Raw genomic sequence first — 20,057 nt, 5'->3', positions numbered from 1 at the left:
GTCTTCTGCTTTTTCTGGTAAGCTCCGTTTGCAGTTCTTCTTTTAACTCTCGTGACCAAGTAAAGAAAGCTGCGGCCAACTGCTGTTGACAACCTTCCTTGAAAAACCAACCGAAAAAACTAAGAACCATTAAATACCACCTTTATACTGAGTGATGGGCCTCCCTATGGCAGGGTCTGTGAAAAACAGGGCATTGCTCTAGAGCCAACAGCACTTAAAGGTAACCAATCTTTGTGGAAGCAATGACTTAGACTTCTAAAGGAAACACATTTAAAGGTAAAGTGGGGGATTCGACTATGGTAGGACCTTAAGCTGCAGAGAGAACGAATGTCTGAGTCTTGGTGTATAAACTGATAAGTGAAAGCAGTGTATTTTATGTATAGTAAGGTGGTGGTAGGATGAATACACACATCTCTTGAAGGGCCAGATCCTCGGTGTGGAAATATTGCTAGAAAGAAGTGTAAATGATGTGTGTAGTAATGTGATGTTTGGATGAATGCACCCATCTGTAGACAGACTGGAGTCTCAAAATAAAATAGTAGTTTAAACAACTGAGTTTGAGGAACCTTAATAAGGTGGTGCATGCCTTCACTACGTTCATGTAGTATTGCACATACAGGTGTCCGCAGCATAGCAAGGAACCAAGAATAGACAGAAGATGTACAAAATAGCAAAGTATTTATTTATATAAAATATTTTTACACATGAACTGTACACATGCACACACCCGTACAACACTTTACTAGAAATGGAGGCCGGTGATAATCTTTTGAGTCCATAAATCTTGCACACAGTATTTACATTTTTGTACATGGTGGTCATTGAGGACACAACAAGAAAGTCTCCAACAAACCTTCCTGAACTTACAAAAGAAGGCATACTGAAAATTATCTAGAAACAGTAAAAAGAACATACAAATGGACAGAAATTACAAAATAGTTAACAGACAAATGTTTGCCAGCAGCTTTTACGTTTTCATTATGAATCCAGAGGTGAGTATTTTGAGGAAACGTTTGCTTTTTTGTCTTTTCTAGGGTGTGGAGTAATCCTATTCCAACTTAATGTGCAAGTCCCAACAGCCGAACGTTCATGTATTTTGACTTTTCACGTCTGAAACCACCAACATGGGGAACAGTTATTCCACTAGTAAGAAGCTCGGGGAAAATTTTTGACTGGTTTGGCAGTTTTAAATACTGATGCTTTTTCACAGTTCAACAGAACATTAATTTTCTGACGGTAAAGGTTACATATTATTAGGGTTCATCTTGTCCACCCCACTTCAGTATTACTTTCCAATTTGACATGAAATGAAACCAGTGGCACATTACTTTACAGAGATCTTCCAGTGAGGAAAAAAGACCATTGAATTCACACGGTACATACAGGTATACACTGTACATTTATAGAACAGTACATATCATTGTGCATTAATAAGGCAAAACATCAAGGCGGAATAAACGAGGACTTTCACGACATCCTTATGAAGGAGAAATATCGTAGGTGTCCAGAAGAAGTTTCAAGGAGACTTTTGGCGCAAGAAAGATCCTCCCTTACTTCACGAGGTTCAATACAGCGACAGTACTGGAGAGGGCAGAAGCTGGAGGCATCATACTGGCCAGCTGCCCTTCCATTACTTTTTCATTCACCTAGATTCAAGTCCTGCCACCTCGCCCCATGATTTGTCCCAGAAGGTAACATATGGGTTTGCAAGCAGTGCTGCATAGCCATGAAAGCCCTGGTTTGGTTTTTAAAATTAAACATGTTTGCAGCTCTGCGTGTAGCCCAGATGTTTGTAGCTCATTTCACTGCCCCCAGTTTCTTTAGAAGTTTCTTGCCTTTGGAAAGGAGTCCTTTCTTCTTTGAGGCCATGTCCCTGCCTCGCACAGGACTGCCTGGACCCAGGGGCGGTGCGGGTGATGCGGCATGAAGGTGGACAGTGGGGGATGCTGCTCTCCTTGTACCTGTGTTGTCAGAAGGAACCTATTGGGAACATGGTTATTGTTTGAAATAAGTTAATTACTTCTATCGCCCTACTTATCACCAAAAGTATATCAAAACACTGCCTTCAAAGGTAAATATAAAAAAAACATTATCTAATGTTCAATAAGGACAGAAATGAACAACATACAGAAAATGAGTTGCCAAATATGTTGTATAAACATTTGATTGTGGACCTGAGCTTTACAAAGGAAGCACCCATGGAAAGTGCCCCACTACATTAAGAATAGATCTAGATGAAATCCACTGCACATTTTCCTATAAGGACTAGTTTGCCCATATCGTTGAGGACAACCACTCTGAAAATGGAACTAATGAGATAAAACATCCAAAAATGCTGTCGTAATTTTGAACATTTAATTCTGATTGAGACTTCTAAACAAAGATTCCTGACCTTGTCAATATGTACAGATGCCAGATTGGATGTGGAGAATTTGATAGATGTTCTGTCATGCGTCAGTAGGTGGTGACATGCATCAGGTCATATACACATTACAAAAACATCAGTGCACATCCTTTTTAGTCATTGGATCGCCAACTGAAAGAATATCAGAGTACATTGATCTTTTCTTACAGCCGCTTGTTATCAATCTACCTACATATATCCAGGACATGGGGGATGTCCTAAACAAGTTTGGAAGTGTAGAGTGGGTGGAGGGAGACCTCTTAGTGACGTTAGATGTATGCTCGTTATATACAAGCATACCATGTGATAAAGGTTTACAAGCGGTACGCCACTTCCTGGATAGTAGACCTATTGAGACTTATGCACATTCGAATATGCTGATGGCAATGATACAAGTTGTACTTGAGAACAACATATTTTTGCACAATGGTGAGTGGTTTCGCCAAATCAAGGATGTGGCCATGGGGGCGAAATTTTTTCGCCTTCATTGGCCAACCTGTACATGGGGTATTTCGAACTGAGCAAATAAAGTAAGCGGTCCCTTTCTCTAGGGAGCGACCCTCTGGGCGCTGCTATGTTGGATCGACACTGCGATCTATAAAGTGTTGAAAACCATATATTGTTATATCGTTGTCAAATAATTCAATGAAAAGTTGATCAAATCTGAGTTTTAATGAAGTTGTATTCATCAATTTCCAATGTTGTAATTCACATCGTAGAATGTATCATATTCATAAATCCATGAAAACACTCATAAATGCTTTTCCCTGGATTTATGAATATGATAAATTCTACGATGTGAATCACAACATTGGAAATTGATGAATACGACTTCATTAAAACTCAGATTTGATCAAGTTTTCATTGAATTATTTGACAACGATATAACAATATATGGTTTTCAACGCTTTATAGATCGCGTGTCGATCCAACATAGCAGCACCCAGAGGGTCGCTCCCTAGAGCAAGGGAACGCTTACTTTATTTGCTCAATTTCACACCTAAAGTCCGACTAGGTGATACCTCTGAGGCACGCAGCAACTTTCATTTTCCGAATCTAATTATGAGCTTGTGCCCAACCATCCCTATTATAACATTAGTATTTCGAACTGATACATATATGGCAAAAATGCCCGGTGACCTTGACGGAAAATATCTTATATCTGGATAGATATATAGATGATCTACTAATGTTTTGGACAAGAAGCAGGGATGAACTGGACATGTTTTTTGAACATCTCGATGACAACCCCTTTAATTTAAAGTTCACAAAAGAACAAAGCATGTCGAAGATTAACTTTCTGGATATTACCATTGTGGTCAAGAGGGACAAACTACATACTGTTCCCTATAGAAAGGAGACCGCGTGCAACTCAGTGTTGCACGCGCTGAGTGCCCACCCTATCTCACAAATCAAAGCAATCCCCTTTGGGGAAATACTACGAATTAAAAGAAATTGTAGCGATAGAGACAGAGTGGATGCAGAATTACGACTAGTAGAAAAAAGGTTCCTATCTAGGGGCTATGATAAGGAACTGGTAACTGGTGCTAGAAACAGAATAGACAAAATACATAGAGACTCACTGCTCCAGTACAGACAATATAAATCTGCCAAAAAGAAGAAGAGTATAAGGTTTATAACACCCTATAGTACAGTGAGTACGGACCTATACAAAATACTGAATAAACATTGGCACCTGTTATTGGAGGATACTCGCCTACATGCCAAAGTGGGTATGAAGCCTGCAATTACTTTCAGTAGGGGCAGAACCTTGAGACAGGAACTTTGCCCAAGTTACATTCCTCCATGGAGAGCACATATCTGGATGCCCACAGCGCCTAAGGGATTTTTTATATGTGGCAGTTGCTGTGTATGTTGCTTTGCATTGAACAAGACAACCAACTTTCAATATAATAGTCAGAAACAACACAATATACATCAATTTATAAACTGTAACACGACACATGCAGTGTATTGTCTCAAATGTATATGTGATTTGATATATATTGGAAGCTCGATAAGACCCTTGAAAGAAAGAGTACAGGAGCATATTCGAGCCATACGCAACAATAATATGCAGTATCCATTTGCGGTGCATTTCAACACAACACACCAACATAACAAATTACATAGAATCAGATTCCATGGGATTGATGTGGCAATGGCAAGAAATAGGGGAGGTAATCGTCTGCGCAAATTGCGTCAGCTGGAAAGTAAATGGATTATCTCTCTGCGAGCGGTGGAGAAGGGGGCAAACATAGACAAAGAGATGTGTGGATTTTTTTTGTAAGGAGGCAAGAATTTGACTGGAACTCTGTGAGATGATCAAGCAGTATCTGTCAAAATGCTAAGAGTATATAATTCCGGGATATCACTGTGACCGGTTGGTATGTGGACATGTAATGTTCCCATTAAGAAGTGTACAATGAGTTGATGGAATCAGTTTTGTTTTTAACATATGATTTTAGATGATAAAATTAGATAAATCAATGAATGCATGAGTAGGAAATGCAATTTGTTGAGTAGTGGTATGGAAATGGAAATATGTAACCTAAATGTGTTTGTTGTTTTATAAAGAGAGCGACAACCAAGTGCGATCACCTTACGCTTATACTCCAGAATTCTTATAATTGGTATATTTTATAGTGAACAGACATGGATATTCGCTTTACATATGGTTGATACGAATGCGTGAAAGAAGATTCAATAAGTGGGCAAGGAGACACTCCAAAATGGCCGCAATACTTTTATAAGGCACAGAATAGGACTCTGGAATTGGTCCGTCTTCCATTTCTATAGAAACAAAGGGGAGGCGAGACGGACAGGGCTTCGGAAGGGAAACTCGGAAGGAGGCTACCTTTTCCGTCAGTGACGCACGCGCAATGGCGGTAAGTTTAAAACTGTGTCAGTATAAATGCAGGGATTTTAAGGAGCTAGTAAATTAAAGATCTGGCATATATCGAAGGCGGGAATATTTTCTCTCGGACCTCGTGGAGAATAATAGTCGTCGGACACAACACGCATTTAAAGGTGCTTGTCGTACTGCCTTTATTACATTTAGCACGTGGCATCGCGGTGGCTACGACTGGCTATAGCATAAAGCACGGAGAGTAGAATTATGCGGTGAACACAGAATATATGGGAGTAGCACTTTGCGCGCTCTGTGGTTTTTTAAGGCGTGAGTTATGTGAAACTTAAATGAAGTTAGAGCAAGGCATTGACGTGTGGGGGGCGGACTTAATCAATAACCAGATGAGTTTTCAAATCCATGTACATATATATAGGACGGATAGGACTTTAGAGAAAAGAGATAATTATAATTAAATGACAGTTGAAACTGATAGCAATATATTTCCACACTTTAGATGGAACTTATCAAGGCTCCAATCATCGTGAGTATACAGTGATACATTACATGTGGATGGACCCCAGAATAAAGAACTACATTAACTCTATTCACACATGTGAAAGCGAAAGGCTTGGAGGTAAGCCTGGTGATCATTGGGGTTGCGAATGAAAAGAATAGAGTGATCACACATATATATATATATATATATATATATATATATATATATATATATATATATATATATATATATATATGCCATAATGGTGACATTACCTCCATATACTTCCACAGGAACAATGCCAACCTGTTTTTATAAAATAGTACTTTTAGAACACATGCTGCTCAACTGAAAAGTTTTTGGTAAGTGCAATATAGAGATCTAATTAGAGATAGGGGCCAGCAGTATGCGCTGATTGGCATATTGTCAGCTTGACACATCAAATCAATATGACACGCGGTGTCTAGGTAACACACATATGGGTGCATGGGGATTCTTAGAAAAAGTCATGGGTACATTGGTGAAGGTGATTGCACAAAGGGGGTGTGCCCTCAGTACATCGACTCGTAGCAGAGTGATTAACAATACGAGGTGCGCACCTAAACCATGTAGGTGGTGGTGGCACTATGACACTTGTGTGCTAGACCTATGTAAATAGGAAATAAAATCTAAGGTGGACCATAAAATATGAATCTGATATGGTACTATTTCTTGTATGTAAATTACAGCCTTGAAAAAGCCAGTGGAGGGCGAAACGCGCGCCTGCTGTGACAAGAAAAAACTAATAAAGGAATAGTGTGTACTATCGGACATTGTGCGTTTCCATTGTGGATTGAGAGAACATTGGTTGTACAGCAACAAGAGATATTGGATTAACGAGGCTGAATGACCATTGGATAATAGTGACTAAAAAGGATGTGCACTGATGTTTTTGTAATGTGTGTATGACATTCTGCCACACCTCGAGTGGGTAGGTGATCGTAGATTGGTGCTAAAGGTGGATGAGCACTACATCAGACTTGCACTCAAACAGAGAGGAATAATTGACATAAATCAGAAGTATAACAAGGGAGAAATTCTATGATGTGCTGATCGTGTTTAGCAAATCCGCCACTTTGTTGTCACATGCATCCGGTCCATCACACCCTTGATGTGATGGCAAGCTCTCTAAATCTGCACCACCTCTGAGTGCTGATGTCAGTTCCTTTATCCTGCAACTTATAATGAGGATCCGTAGCTCTCTCAAATCCGGTCAACTTGACAGAATTTCTTCTCCTTCAAAGCATTTGCAGTGTGTGAGGGACGTATCACCCACCTAAAACTACAGGGGTTCCAAATGTGCATGGGCTACCATCGGGAGATGACAGTCGTAATGCCGGTCTCTGGGCTCTAAGCATGATTTGGCATAGTGTGACCACTGCCTTAAAGAACCAGAAGGCCACCAGCAAACGGTGAAGCCAAACTCTTCTGATGGAGGTCAACGATGGCACGGACTCACTCCCAAGACTGATCATTGTTGAAATCTAGATCTTCATGTAAATCGAAAAAAATGAAAAAGAAAAGAAATGTGGCTCTGCATTGTCCTGCCACTGCCACCAGTTGGAGTTATACGACGCCCTAGGTATCTACAAGCCTCAAATTGTTCCCTGATGACTGAGCAGATTCTATTTTTGCTCCCTATGTACTCTGACTTCCCAGAGCCATTGGTAATGCTACAACAGATTTGCAAGCTGTGGATAAGATCTGTGATATCCCTATGTAATCCTCTGGATCGTCTTTGAGCCCTAAGATGGCTTCCAGCCGGATACCGCCTTTGAATCCTTCTCCGATGCAGACTGTCACTTGACCTCAAATTGATGCCAGTTCCGTCTCCACTGATGCTAGGCATGGCGTCCTGTCTGACACATCCATAGGTGTCATGAATGACTGCCAGCTCAAGTCTCTACAACATTATTGATGCTGGAAGCTGAGCCAATAATGTTATTAATTTCTGAAACTCATACTCTACTTCCCACCCCTTCCAGAGGTCTCAACCAATAAACCAGTGTCTACATTCAGACCCTGGCACATTTGAGCAATATATAGATGACAATGCAGATGATGACGAACCTTTTTCTAAATTTACAATACTGGTATGGATACTTCTCCAGGCATTGGCTTTCACTTTCCAAATTCTGCCACAGACGAATCTGCCCCCTTGGTCACTGTAGTTAGGAGATCAGCAAGTGTCATTGACCTCACTCTGTCAATGACATGTAAAAAATAATGCTGTAAGGTCTCTACCCCCACAACAAACAAATCAAGAAACTCCCCTTTAACGATTCCTTCTCAGACTTACTGATGGGCATCTAGGCAAAGCCCAGATCTTGCCCACCCAGTCAACAGGCAGATTGCAAGGCAGCCTGTGAGAAGTTGGCCTGGTATATGATGTCCACTATTCTAGTGGGCGCCTTGCATCAGTCCAAACGACCCTTATTAGGTTGTAAAACCAACCTTATAGAAAGCTAACCTAGTGGTAGCTGTGGAGAGCAGCCTTCAGACTAAGACTTAGAGGCGAGTAAAGCTAGTTGTTTTACCAATTATAATCTCTTGAATGATCAAATGAAAGCACACCACACTAGGTATATATCAAATATATATATGTATTTATTCTAAACACAACCCCTCTGGACTCTTTATGAGGTCAGAGGTAAAAGTACAATACAAGGAACTTAATTAGCATACGATAAGTTGCACAGTATACGTTATGCCCTAGGGGCCTCACAAACCATATACGAAAATAGTGGTATAAGAACCATATGAGAGTTAGAAAGCAGGCCTAGGGCCTGTAGAACCACTGGGGCTACCTAGAATAACTAAAGGTTGGGATGCAGGAGGCCCACGGGGGTCGCGTGCAGTGTCTAAATACAGCTGCGGATCACCATTGACTTTCTATGGAGAACGAACAAGTTACAATTTTAAAGATTAAGGGCACTTCTAGGTGAACTACGATGGAACCCTTTTAGACTAGGACACTTTGAGAGTCCAGACCCACGGGAGCACCAGAGTACTCATGTTACCTCACCCAGGGAAGCCGGGTGCATAGGTGTCTTTTGGTGTCTGGTTTCGTCGTCAATTCCTATGGAGAGGTGCCAAGAAATGCTGCAGGCGACCAGACGAAAAGTGTCTGGGTGGATCCAAGGGAGGATCGGACATGTGAAGAACCTGAAAGCAGAGGAGACAGAGTCTGGGTCACTAGCCAGTGACCAGGATGGCGCGGAGAAGATGCCAGCCGATGTTGTGTGCTTTTAGTTGAAAGAGGTGAAGCTTGTCTCTTCAGCCACGAGGACCAGGAGGCGTCGACTACCAGGAGCTGGATTCGAGCTGTCCCACGAAGGATCTATTTGACTTCAGTGTCGGAAACCGGATTGGACCCAACAAGCCTTGGCAACGGCAACCCACGCAAGATGTCAAGATTGGCTTCGGTGCAGACCAGCAAGGTCTGAGGGACTCCTCCTTTGGAGAGGAGTGGGAGCAAGTCTGGAGCAACCAGTAAAGATCAAGAAATCAAAGATGGCCCTTCATGGGGGCTCGCTAGCCAACGAACTAGCAACCGCGAAGACGCGTCGAGCTGATATGCACAAAGCGGGCCCACGGGACACTCGTGGAGTGTAGGCCTCTGAGCTTCGGTGCAAAAGGTGCTCGGGGCAGGGGCTTCAAATACCCCAATGCACAACTTTGGGATACCTCGGGAAGTAGGTGCAGTAGCAGAAATGCAGGATGTCCAGGAGTTCCGGTCCCACGTCTCTCATGTCCGCCGCAGGTCAGCGTCAGAGTTGTCTGGAAGTCCATGTCCTGTGTCGCAGATTCTTCGGGATCCGGCGGTAGCCTCGAAAATGCAGACTGGCAAAGATGCTGTGGTCACTCCTTGACCACAAGGGAGATTCTTCGTCTTCCAGTCGAAATAGAATGTCGAAGGTCCAGGGATTATGTATCAGAGTTTCATCCAGGGTAATCTAAAGTCCTAGGGACTGGGGTTCTATACTTATAGCAAGTGTACGGGTCTGACTAACTCTAAGGTCCCTCCTATGGGTGGACCTGGGGAGGGGGAAGGTTACACCCCTTCCCCTTTGTCCAGTTTCACGCCAGAGCTGGGGCTGAGTGCCCCAGCAACCGGTTTGAACTGGGAAATGCATGGAGCACCTTGTGTGCCCCAAGCAGTGTCTGAAAAGCATTCACTGAATGCAACCCACCCCGACGCAATACGCTAAAGCCTATCTGGGGAGGTGCTGGCACCTCCCTGGACAGGAAACCTATTGTCCAGGCCTCCCCTGCCGGAGTTTAGTCCGGCAGGAGGGCAGACTCGTGTCTTTGGCAGAAGCATCCATTTTGTGATGCTGAGGCTCTGTTTAACTTTAACCGGGTATACCAGTAACTACATGTCTTCTCCCTCTAGAAGGGTGGAATGATACCCCCGCCGCCAGAACTGGGGGGGATGGGTAGTATTCCAAAGTGTTTGACACCTTACAGGACATGTTTTGATAAAGCAAAACCAAAGTTAGCATTAACTGCGAGGATTATAATGCACTTAAGAGTATATGGTATGGCTGTATCATAGAACAGCTATAAGGAGATGGTTCCGAAAGCTACAAAGCTCATGCTAGGGCACCCGCTCACACAAAACCAAGCACTCTGCCTCTAGGATTGTCAAGGCCTGCCATAGGAGTGACTTACAGGTTAATATGTGTCTATATACATACATACATATATATTATATCTAAGTAAGGGGTGATTACACCACCTTACTCAGGCTGTAAATACAGACCTGTGGTGTCAGTTTGGAAGGCAAACCAGGGGTGGCACTATACATGCTGCAGCCCCTGATAGGCCTAGGATGCACCTATGCCCTGGGTACCTAAGGTACCATATACAGGGGCTCACAAGGGTGATCCAGTAACCAATCTGGTACGTACCTAAAATACATGGTATCAATTTAGAGAGAGTACAGCGAGGATGTGGGCCTGATTAGCAGGGCTACAGCCATACTAAAGCCGAAAAAACAGTGAAACGCAGCAAAAAGTGGGCTAACCATATGAAGCAGACCCTACTTACCTACACAGCCTATGGTCTCCCCTGTGGGATCCAGATTTCTTCCACAACATCCTACCCTGGACAGCCTTGTGATGTAGGAGTCTATAAATAATTTCAATCTTAATGAGTTTCCAACCACACAGCCAGACACAGTTGAAACACATGGAAACATTTGCCAAGTGCATATTTTTGTCTGCCTGTCTCGGGTCAGTGAACACAATTTCTCTCCTGGAGAGATGCAAGCGTTGTGGGACAGGATGGCATACATATTGCCTGCTGTCCTGGATAACTATCAGACTAATTTGCTGGAACTGACTGTGTAGGAGAAAGTGCAAAGTACTTAATATGTTCAGGCCTGGACACTACTGAGTAGAAGAGTCAGGCCAGTGTAGTGCTTCCGTACCAAGCTTGGATTGGCTCCACTGGCTTCTCCAATGATGATCAAAAATCCCAGCTGGACATGCCCTTTGATGGCTCTACGATTTTTGGAGTAAAGGCAAATTCTGCCATAAAACAATTTAAAGAGAGACAAGACCACAGCACTCTCTATGAGCCTAGCTCCGCCTGTTTGACAGTTGCCCCTATAATTCCGCCTCTTTCATGCCTTCGGCACGGGATTCCAACAGAGGCAGAACCAGACCATGCCTTAACAATAGCAGGCATCTCTGTCATTTCGAGCTAGGATAAGGTCACCAGGGGCAATGATGTACTCAAAACTGCCGCTTTCTTCCTCCCTGGGTGGAGGAGCATCATATCTGACCAATGGTTGTTCCAGATTGTGGAACACATTACTCCCTACCCCTCCAGTCACATCTCTCATTTATGCCAATCTCACTGCAACACCTCATGGAAGACCACTTGTTCATACTCTGAGATACCAAAGGAGGAAGGAAACCTTCATTCTAGCCTCAATCTTAGCCCTCTAAATTTCTTCCTTCCGAAGGGCAAGTACAACATGCTCACCCTGGCCCAAGTTCTGTCTGCTCTGGATCTAGCAGACTGAATGGTAACTTTGGGTTTGCAGGATGTCTATTTTCACATCCCATACTGCAATCCCACACACATTATTGTGTTTCAGGTAGGCCAAGAGCACTTTCAGTATGCCGTCCTCCCCTTTGACCTTACAGGTGCACCTTGAGTGTTCACAAATATGACGGTCGCAGCCTATCTGCGGGGAGTTTGAATTCCAGTCTTCTCATACGTCAATAACTGGTTGCTGAAGGCAGGCTGCCTTAAACAGTTTTGAAATACCTTCAGGTGATAGCAGACCTGCTGACATTATTGGGCTTTTCTGTTAATGTGCCGAAGTCACACCTGACTCCTTCATAATAACATCCATTCATCACAGCCATCCTCAATACATTTCTCTTCTGAGTCTTCCCTCCACCTCAATGAGTCTAGGACATTCAGGCAGTGATACCAATGTTGAAAGCCTTGGCCGGGTCTCCGTGAGAATGGCTCTGAGGCTTTTTGGACTCCTGCATCCTGTTTGTCGACCACACCAGGAGACACATGCAGATTGTGCAATTGGAGCGGAGGTCTCAATGGGCTTAGCACCAAGGGGACCTGTCAGATTCCATCCAAGTGTCAGAGGAGACAGCAAAAGTCCTTCAGTGGTGGGTACTGGAATTGGGCTGGTGGCCGCCCCCTCTCCTGACCCCATCAAGAGTTGATGGTTGTTATGGACGCATCATTGCTGCTTTGGGCAGGTCATCTCGGAGAGGTGCAGGTCAGAAATCTCTAGTCTCTGACAGTGTTACTCCTGTCCATCAGGGGACAAAGGTACAGGTTCTTACTGATATGACTGCCATGTGGTACAGCAATAACAAAGGTGGTGGTCGTCTCTGGAAATGGCTGACAACTCAGGGCATCTCCCAGATCACCCAGCACCTGGCAGAACTTTTAAACTCCACTGTGAACGAACTCAGTCAACATTGCCTAGCAGATCACAAATGGCAGTTATACTCTGAAATGGCACATACCATTTTCCAACATAGAGATCTAGGCAGGAGAGACACATTTATATTCTCCACCCCTTGTTTAGTAGATTATATGGTATTTAGGTCCTGACGAAATGCCACGATCGGCATGACAATATAGGCATGAAACATATTGACCTCTACCCTGATTTACAACGTTTGTAGAGACCATTGACATATCGCCAATAACCAACATCACAGGCTTTTAATCATAACAGAACCTGCATAATAAAGGTGTATTAGCGAGTTCCTATAGTTCTTTTTTTACCCTTCTTCACCGCACACTCAACTCACTTTTTGCACATACACCAGACAGCCCACACACCCCCAATTCATCAAAAAAGCAGAACTGGCAGGTTAAAAGAACCCCGGCAAAGAGCCTCCTCGTGGGAGCTGTTGGGCATTGCAGCGCTGGCCTAACGGGGAGCTGCCCTATGATGAAGCATGATACCCTCCGGGGTGTGCGAGGGCCCTTGCTCCTGATTGGAGCCCACCCCGTGGCCGAATTGACCCTTTTCCTTCTGTCAAGAACAGCTCACCAAGTTACTAAGATATGCTCATATTGGGTTATGTGTGCTGGACCTTAATTTACCCTTGGTCCTCACTTTTTCTGTTTATCACTGCTATCACCTGGATAGCCGGGACCAACAAGGCAGGCACTTCTCCCGATCATTCCTGTATTTCAGGGTCTGAGCCTTTCCGCGGGACGGGGTTAGTTATCGATTCATAAGCAGATATATCTCCGGTTAGAGGTCTATCAGAAGAACAAGCTACTTACATTGGTAACAACTATTCTTCTAGAGACTCTAACTGTAGATTTCTCACTGACCCACTTCCCGTTCTGTGAAATGGACTCACAGTGCAGTAATAAGATCCCAATCAAGAGATCTGCAAACTATGGCATATTCTGATTTCTTTGGGCTCCGCGTCCAACGGGGCAGACAGATCAGAAAGAAACGGATAGAGTGCAGATACAGTAGCCCCAATGTGGCATATGGGACAGAATGGATCCGACACTGAGCTGCGTGATGCCACCTACCGACGAGTGAGGGAATGGCTATTGAAATACTGAAGATCCAGCCTGGCGCATGGAAATGCTAAGAAAGTCAGGAATCTGGGGTTACATAGTGTCTAACAGAAAAGGCAATACTGAAGGTAAGCGAGTTGTTCATCTTACATGAATGAGAGCTCTGGACATCAGGCACAGATTACAATGTCACCAAACCATGCCCTCTTTTTTTTTAATTTCATTGTAGTTTTGTGTTTTTTTTTGTTTTTTTTTTACTGCTCGAAGAAACCTGCAGAAGACTTCAGGACTATGTTCCCTTATTGAAGTTCAAATTGTATTTATATTTTAAATTGTACAGTTACCCATGACCTTTGCATTCATGCCTTTTTGTAACAGTATGCCTGAAAATGAGTTCAGTAGCTGTTAATTCACCGCCTTGTATACCTGTACCGCACCCTTATGCCTCTTATCTGCTGCAATGTGCCCGCATATATTGCAGCCCACGTCACTTCCCTGGAAACTGCTTCCCTTGCTTAGCGTCTTAGAAATGCAGGCCCTTGCCCCCTTCAGTTCCCTTTCAGTCTGTATAGATGCATTCCCAATCCATGCTGTTCTTTCCCTTAGTTTATAAGGTTATGACCCAGAGTGCATGCTTCAGACAAGCACTGTGACAATTACGTTTCAACCAGCTGTTCCGAATTTCTGCTAGGTTTCTTGATTTCGGAATCTGTCACCAGAGGCACCCCTGTGCTGTGTCCTACACATTGGTACCAAATACCTTAAAACCCCCTGTCTGGCAGTTATAGTAACGGTGCACTGATTCCGTAGGATTTGTTGGAGTTTATTACTGCGAAGAAGAAAAGTCTGATTAGGGTCAACGTCACTGGACATAGCTTTGAGCATCCTTTGTACTTGTAACACAACAAAGAATCCACCTACAGTGGCTGGACTCAGATGGTACAATTACTTCAGTACCTCAATACTTACAACTACAAGAGTTGCACCAACTCGTGTGGCGCACCTTCTCAGGAGTACAAAATTTTGTTTGCACATCCAGTTTTTGTAAGAGTGAAAGTTGATTCCTCTCTCTCATTTGGAAATTAGCATGTGATTTGCCCAGCCAACACTGATTGTGTTGCTCCCAAGTTTCCGGCCTTCACTTGATCTGGTCTTTCTCTTAGACCTCTTTCTGTTACCTCTACAACTGGGAAGCTTGCATCTGTTTCTTGATTCATTGTTTTATATTTTTGTTATTAATCCACTAGTTTGTTATTTATGTCCTGATTTAGTATTCAGACTGTTTTTGTCTGTAGGTTTCAAAGTGTTGCTCACTGATACTAGGTTTGTTTGTTCATCATTCTTGATTGGTTGGTTTCACAGATCGGCGTAGGAAAATAAAAGCAAAGCGAATCCTGAACAAAAGATATGGGATCATAAGTCCTAAAAACCGTCTTTGTACCCTTGTATAAATCTCTGGATAGTTAAACGCATGTTTGCTGACCAAGTCCCAAGCTCATTGTCAATCTGAAAGAGACACGTTAGTGATAGATTCCTTACCTTAGATTATCCCCAGGCGTCTGACTTGATCCGGGAAGCTTACGTCAGCAGTACCCCTGCGCATCGATAGGCGTCATATTCGCCGAGATGACGTCACGGGAGCTACTTAGACGCGCCCTTGTGCGCTGAAGTCAGTTCTTTCTTATTCCGCGCCAGCAAGCGCAGATCCGGAGAGAGCGGTACCCCGTCACTTGTTGACTAAATTATTTGTTTGATATATTTTGTAAGTAAACTTTTCCTAGTGCATAGGGATGTCCGGTTTCAAGCTTTGCGAGGCCTGTCCGCGCGCGATGTTGCCGACGATCCCGCACCGTGAGTGTCTCTTCTGCCTGGGGTGTAACCATGACACTGAGGCGGACCCAGTACCGGGGCCAAGGCCCCGAAAACTTTGCGGGAGCGAGCCCAAAAGTGGCTGGAAGCCCGGGAGTCGCCACCACTTTGTTACAGGTCCCGGTCCTGTGGGAGGTCGAAGGCCCGGTTGCAGAGCAAGCACCATCATTCAAAGTCTTCGCACTCTGAGTCAGGTAAGAGGAAGCAAAAAAGTCGAAGAAGCGTCGCCGCTCTTCGTCCTCCCCTCGCCAGGCTCAGGACATGGCTGAGGGGGCCAGTGGCACCACCCCTGTGGCTCCAACGGAGCCTGAGCAGTTACTGTTGGCTTACCCACCTTTGCCGGGTCCATCGAATTGCAAGAGTTTGTGTCTGTAATGGCACGTATCTTCGGCCCGTGCGGCCCCGTCCGATCGCCTTTGGGCCCCACTGTTCCACGTTCTTCAGCGTCTCCGGCCCGACCTAGTCTATGCCCAGAGGCCTCCTTGGCTCCGGCCGCGGTTCCCTGTTCTTGCCGGTGGACCCCGTACGGAGGGCGGCGGCGCCTTCTTTTCCGACGTCAGCACGGTGCCAGAAGGATGTCTACCGGGGCCGATCCCGACGCCGATATGGGACTTTTACCCTTTTGATCACCCACCTCCTTATCCACTGTGGAGGAAGGGGAGGACCGGGAAGGGTTACAAGACCCTTTCGCTGCACAGTGCGAGTCTGTCCCAGACTGGGATGAGGAGGCGGGGGCAGGTGGACCGGATTACACTCCGGCGCCTGGTTCACCATCCCCTTCAGCTACTATGGAGCAGAGTGGTTCATTATCCACGGTGCTGCGTTGGACGGCCGAGGCTCTTGGCCTTGAGCTCCCTACAGTTGCTGTCAGGACCAACCTACTGACTGCTGTGCTTCGGCCAGCTTCTTCTTCTACAGAACCGCTGTTGCCGTTTAATAATGCACGTACTGATGTGCTTCTGGGCACTTGGTCCCAGCCCAGCACAGAGGACCCAGTAGACAAGGGTGTGGCCCGATGCGGTCGCCCGGCCCTGATCAACCCTGCCTTCCTCACCCAGCATCCTTCACCTGAGAGTTTGGTGGTTCAGTCCTCAACGTCCCAGAGTGCTTTTCCTTATGCTCCACCAGACAAGGAATCCAAGAAATTGGATCAGTTTGTCAAGAAGATTTATTCGTCTGCAAGTTCTGGACTGCAGTCTGTGAACACTTGCTGTCTCTTGGGCTGCTATTCCCATTCTGTATGGGATGCGGTTGAGCAGGTGCTACCTCAGTGTCCGGAGGTGGCCCGGACAGTTCTCTCCCGAGTTCTTATGGAGGGGAGAGATGCAGCCAAGTTCACTATACGTTCTTGATACCCCTGATTCGCTGGGTAGGGCGATTTCCACAATGGTGGCGCTAGGTCGTCATGCCTGGTTGAGGACGAATGGCTTTTCGGCGGATGTCCAGAATACTTTGATGGACATGCCCTTAGATGGCACCCGCTTCTTTGGTGATCAGGCGTATTCCACGTTGGAGCGTTTCAAGGACTCTCGGGCCACGGCCAAGTCCTTTGGCCTTTCGGCTACACGTGCTCCTTCCACTTCTAACTTTTGTTCCTTTTGAAGCTCCGGAAGAGGCGTACAAACACGTTCATTTCAGAACAAGCCTGTGCAGCAACAGTCCCAGCACAGCCGCAGACGTGGGGCTCGCAGAGGCGGGTCACAGGGCCAGTGTGCGGGTCGGTCCACTAACAACCCAGCTGCCAGTGCCTCCACACCGTCCTAGTCCGGTGTTTCAGGCCCACCGGACGCCAGTGGGGGGCAGGATTCGCCATCACCTCCCCCACTGGCGCACCATTACATCATTGTTAGCAATCAATGAGAACTAGCTCTCGTTTAAATTGTTTGTATGTCTGCAGGTGAACGAAGGCTCTCACCCACTAACCTAGTTGGTGGCATGCTTCATCATCGGGCCCCACCCGAGGTAGCAAGTGTGCCTCAGGTGTGCTTCGACGCCAGATTACTGCGGAGCGTTTTTTTTTTTTTGGTTCGTGAGGGTGCTGTGAGTGTGATTTGAGTGAGGTTTAAAATACTGTCCTGGGTGCCCCACAGACAGTTTTAATGGTGGGCCCCAGGCAGTCAATAAAAACAAAGGCTTTCGGACGTGCACGGTAGGCTTATGGCCTCCGACGTCCTGTGCGGTCAACTAGTTTCAGCCAGGCCTTTTCTTCTACTGTCTTTTGCCAGACCTTATATTTGTAGGGTGTTAGAGGGGTTTGTATGAGTTTGTCAGTGCCCACGCTACGGTGCTTATATGTGCAAGAGGTGTTTCCTCTCGAGTTGTACACCTGATTTTAGCGAACAACTCAGCATGGAGCTCAGCCTGGGGCCAGGACCATGTGCACTTGAGCAATGTCGCTGGGCCCGCAATTAACCTGTTGTCCGGGCAGAGGCTCCCATGGGAGCACCAGAGTACTCGAGTTAGCTCACCCAAGGAAGCCGGGTGCATAGGTGTTCTTTTGTGTCGGGTTTTGTCGCGGTTTCCTATTGAGAGCTGCAAAGAAGTGCTGCAGGCGACCAGGAGAAAAGTGTTCGGGTGGATCCAAGGGTGGATCGAAGATGTGAAGAACCTGATAGCAGAGGGGACAGAGTCTCGGTCACTAACCAGTGACCAGGAAGGAACCAGGCGATGTCGAGCTGATTCAGGTGAAGAAGGTGAAGCTTGTCTCTGCAGCCACGAGGACCAGGACCAGTAGACGACGACCAGGAGCTGGATTCGAGCTGTTCCACAAAGGATCTTGTCGACTGCGGTGTCAGTATCCGGATTGGACCCAACAAGCCTTGGCAAACGCAATCCACGCAGGATGGGAAGATTGACTTCAGGTCAGACCAGCAAGGTTTGCGGAGCTTCTCCTTTGCAGGGAAGCTGGAGCAAGCCCGGAGCAACCAGGCAAGCAGTCTATTTTCAAAAGGAAGTCTTCGGCCGGTTCACTAGCCAACGGGCTAGCAACCGGGAAGACGCTTCGAGCTGAAATGCAAGAACAGACCCCATGCGGCACTCGTGGAGGGCTGAGCTTCAGTGCAAATGCTGCTCAGGTCTGGGGCTTCTCAAACCCCAATGCACAACTTCGAGGATACCTCAGAAGCTGCACGGTTAGCACAGAGCAGGTAGTCCAGGGTGTCCGGTCCGTCGTCTCTCGTGTCAGCTTTGCTGTGGATGTGGAGCGGAGTCGGAGAAGTCTGGAAGTCCAGTCGCTGAGTCTTTGGGTTCTGGCGGGACCGTCGACAAAGCAAACCGGCAAGTTACTGGTGGTGCCTGTTTGCATAGGGTGGTCACTCCTTGACCACAAGGGAGATGTCTTCAGTCTTCTAGTCGGAATAGAACTTCGAAGGTCTCAGAGTTTCAGTCCAGGATAATCTAATGTCTCTAGACACAGCTCCTATCTTTATACTAAACTAAGGGGCTGGATTACCTTCTAGGTCCCTCCTATGGGTGGAACCTGGGAAGGGGTTGGTTACACCCCTTTCCCTTTGTGGCTTAACTTATAGTGCAACAAAAAAGTGCAGTAAGGATGTGATTAAAACTGATTAATGCAGGAAGAACATTCACGAGTTTATGTAATACACAAACTCGAACTGATGTCCGCCAGGAGGGTCTCCCTAAGAACACAATCGTTCTCTAGGGCTAGCCCTGCCAAATGTTCCTGTACCTGAGAGCACCTGGGGTCTAATCTCCACTGAACGATCAGAAGGTTTGGAGGAGTACGGATCTCAATGACCTACTCTACTCTGGATGTCCAGTGACTGAACTACGGCAGGGGGATAAGTGGCTCTGATCGTGACAGTCCTGACGAAGACCGGGGTGACCTTCCGAGGCACAATTCTAGCGGTCGAAACATGTTGACTCCGGCAGTGGTAGGAGGGAAGTCTTGAGGAACCTCATTTTCTCAACAAGACATTTTCCCATCCTTTTCTTATTTTTAATCCTGATAGGGGTATCAAAATGTGTCTAATAAAGGAATTCTTTCTATTGGCACCCTTAATCAGTTTTAATCACATCCTTACTGCACTTTTTTGTCACACTATCAGTTAAGCCAGAAGGTGTTCACTGCACGTTCTATTACTTATGTGTGTAACTCGTTGTATGTATTGATTTATTTGGTTGTACGTCTTGTAGTGTGGAATTTATTATTTTTTTCCCCTTCCCTAATGCTCCGCCCTGGATGTGGCTACACCAGGGCGTTTGTAGCAGGCCCTTTGATGAAGTAAGTCACATACCTTGGTATGTGAGTGAGGGCAGTTTTTCCAAATTGGGAAATTTTCCTTTGTTGTGTTTTTGTTGCGTACTCTATATACCCCCTTTGTGGGATTATTAGTTTGTAT

At 45.5% G+C, this 20,057-nt stretch overlaps 1 protein-coding gene across 7 annotated transcripts in view; it reads right to left on the bottom strand.

Annotated features, from left to right (window-relative positions):
* Window positions 1-661: 661 nt before the first annotated feature.
* RIMBP2 (RIMS binding protein 2) overlaps window positions 662-20,057 on the bottom strand; it is a 1,349,166-nt gene continuing 1,329,770 nt past the window's right edge. For 5 of the 7 annotated variants that reach the window (XM_086942673.1, XM_086942667.1, XM_086942669.1 and 2 more), the window contains one exon: window positions 662-1,980. In XM_086942673.1, coding sequence (XP_086798799.1) covers window positions 1,798-1,980 — 183 coding nt within the window. In that variant the 3' untranslated portion in view covers window positions 662-1,797. The remainder of the gene's footprint in view (window positions 1,981-20,057) is intronic. The other 2 variants (XM_086942671.1, XM_086942672.1) reach the window with 1 other exon arrangement.

Source organism: Lissotriton vulgaris, chromosome 11 (assembly GCF_964263255.1).
Source record: "Lissotriton vulgaris chromosome 11, aLisVul1.2, whole genome shotgun sequence".
Lineage (NCBI taxonomy): Eukaryota > Metazoa > Chordata > Amphibia > Caudata > Salamandridae > Lissotriton > Lissotriton vulgaris.
Note: the sequence above shows the minus strand (reverse complement) of the source record. Positions and strands in the feature narration are given on the sequence as shown.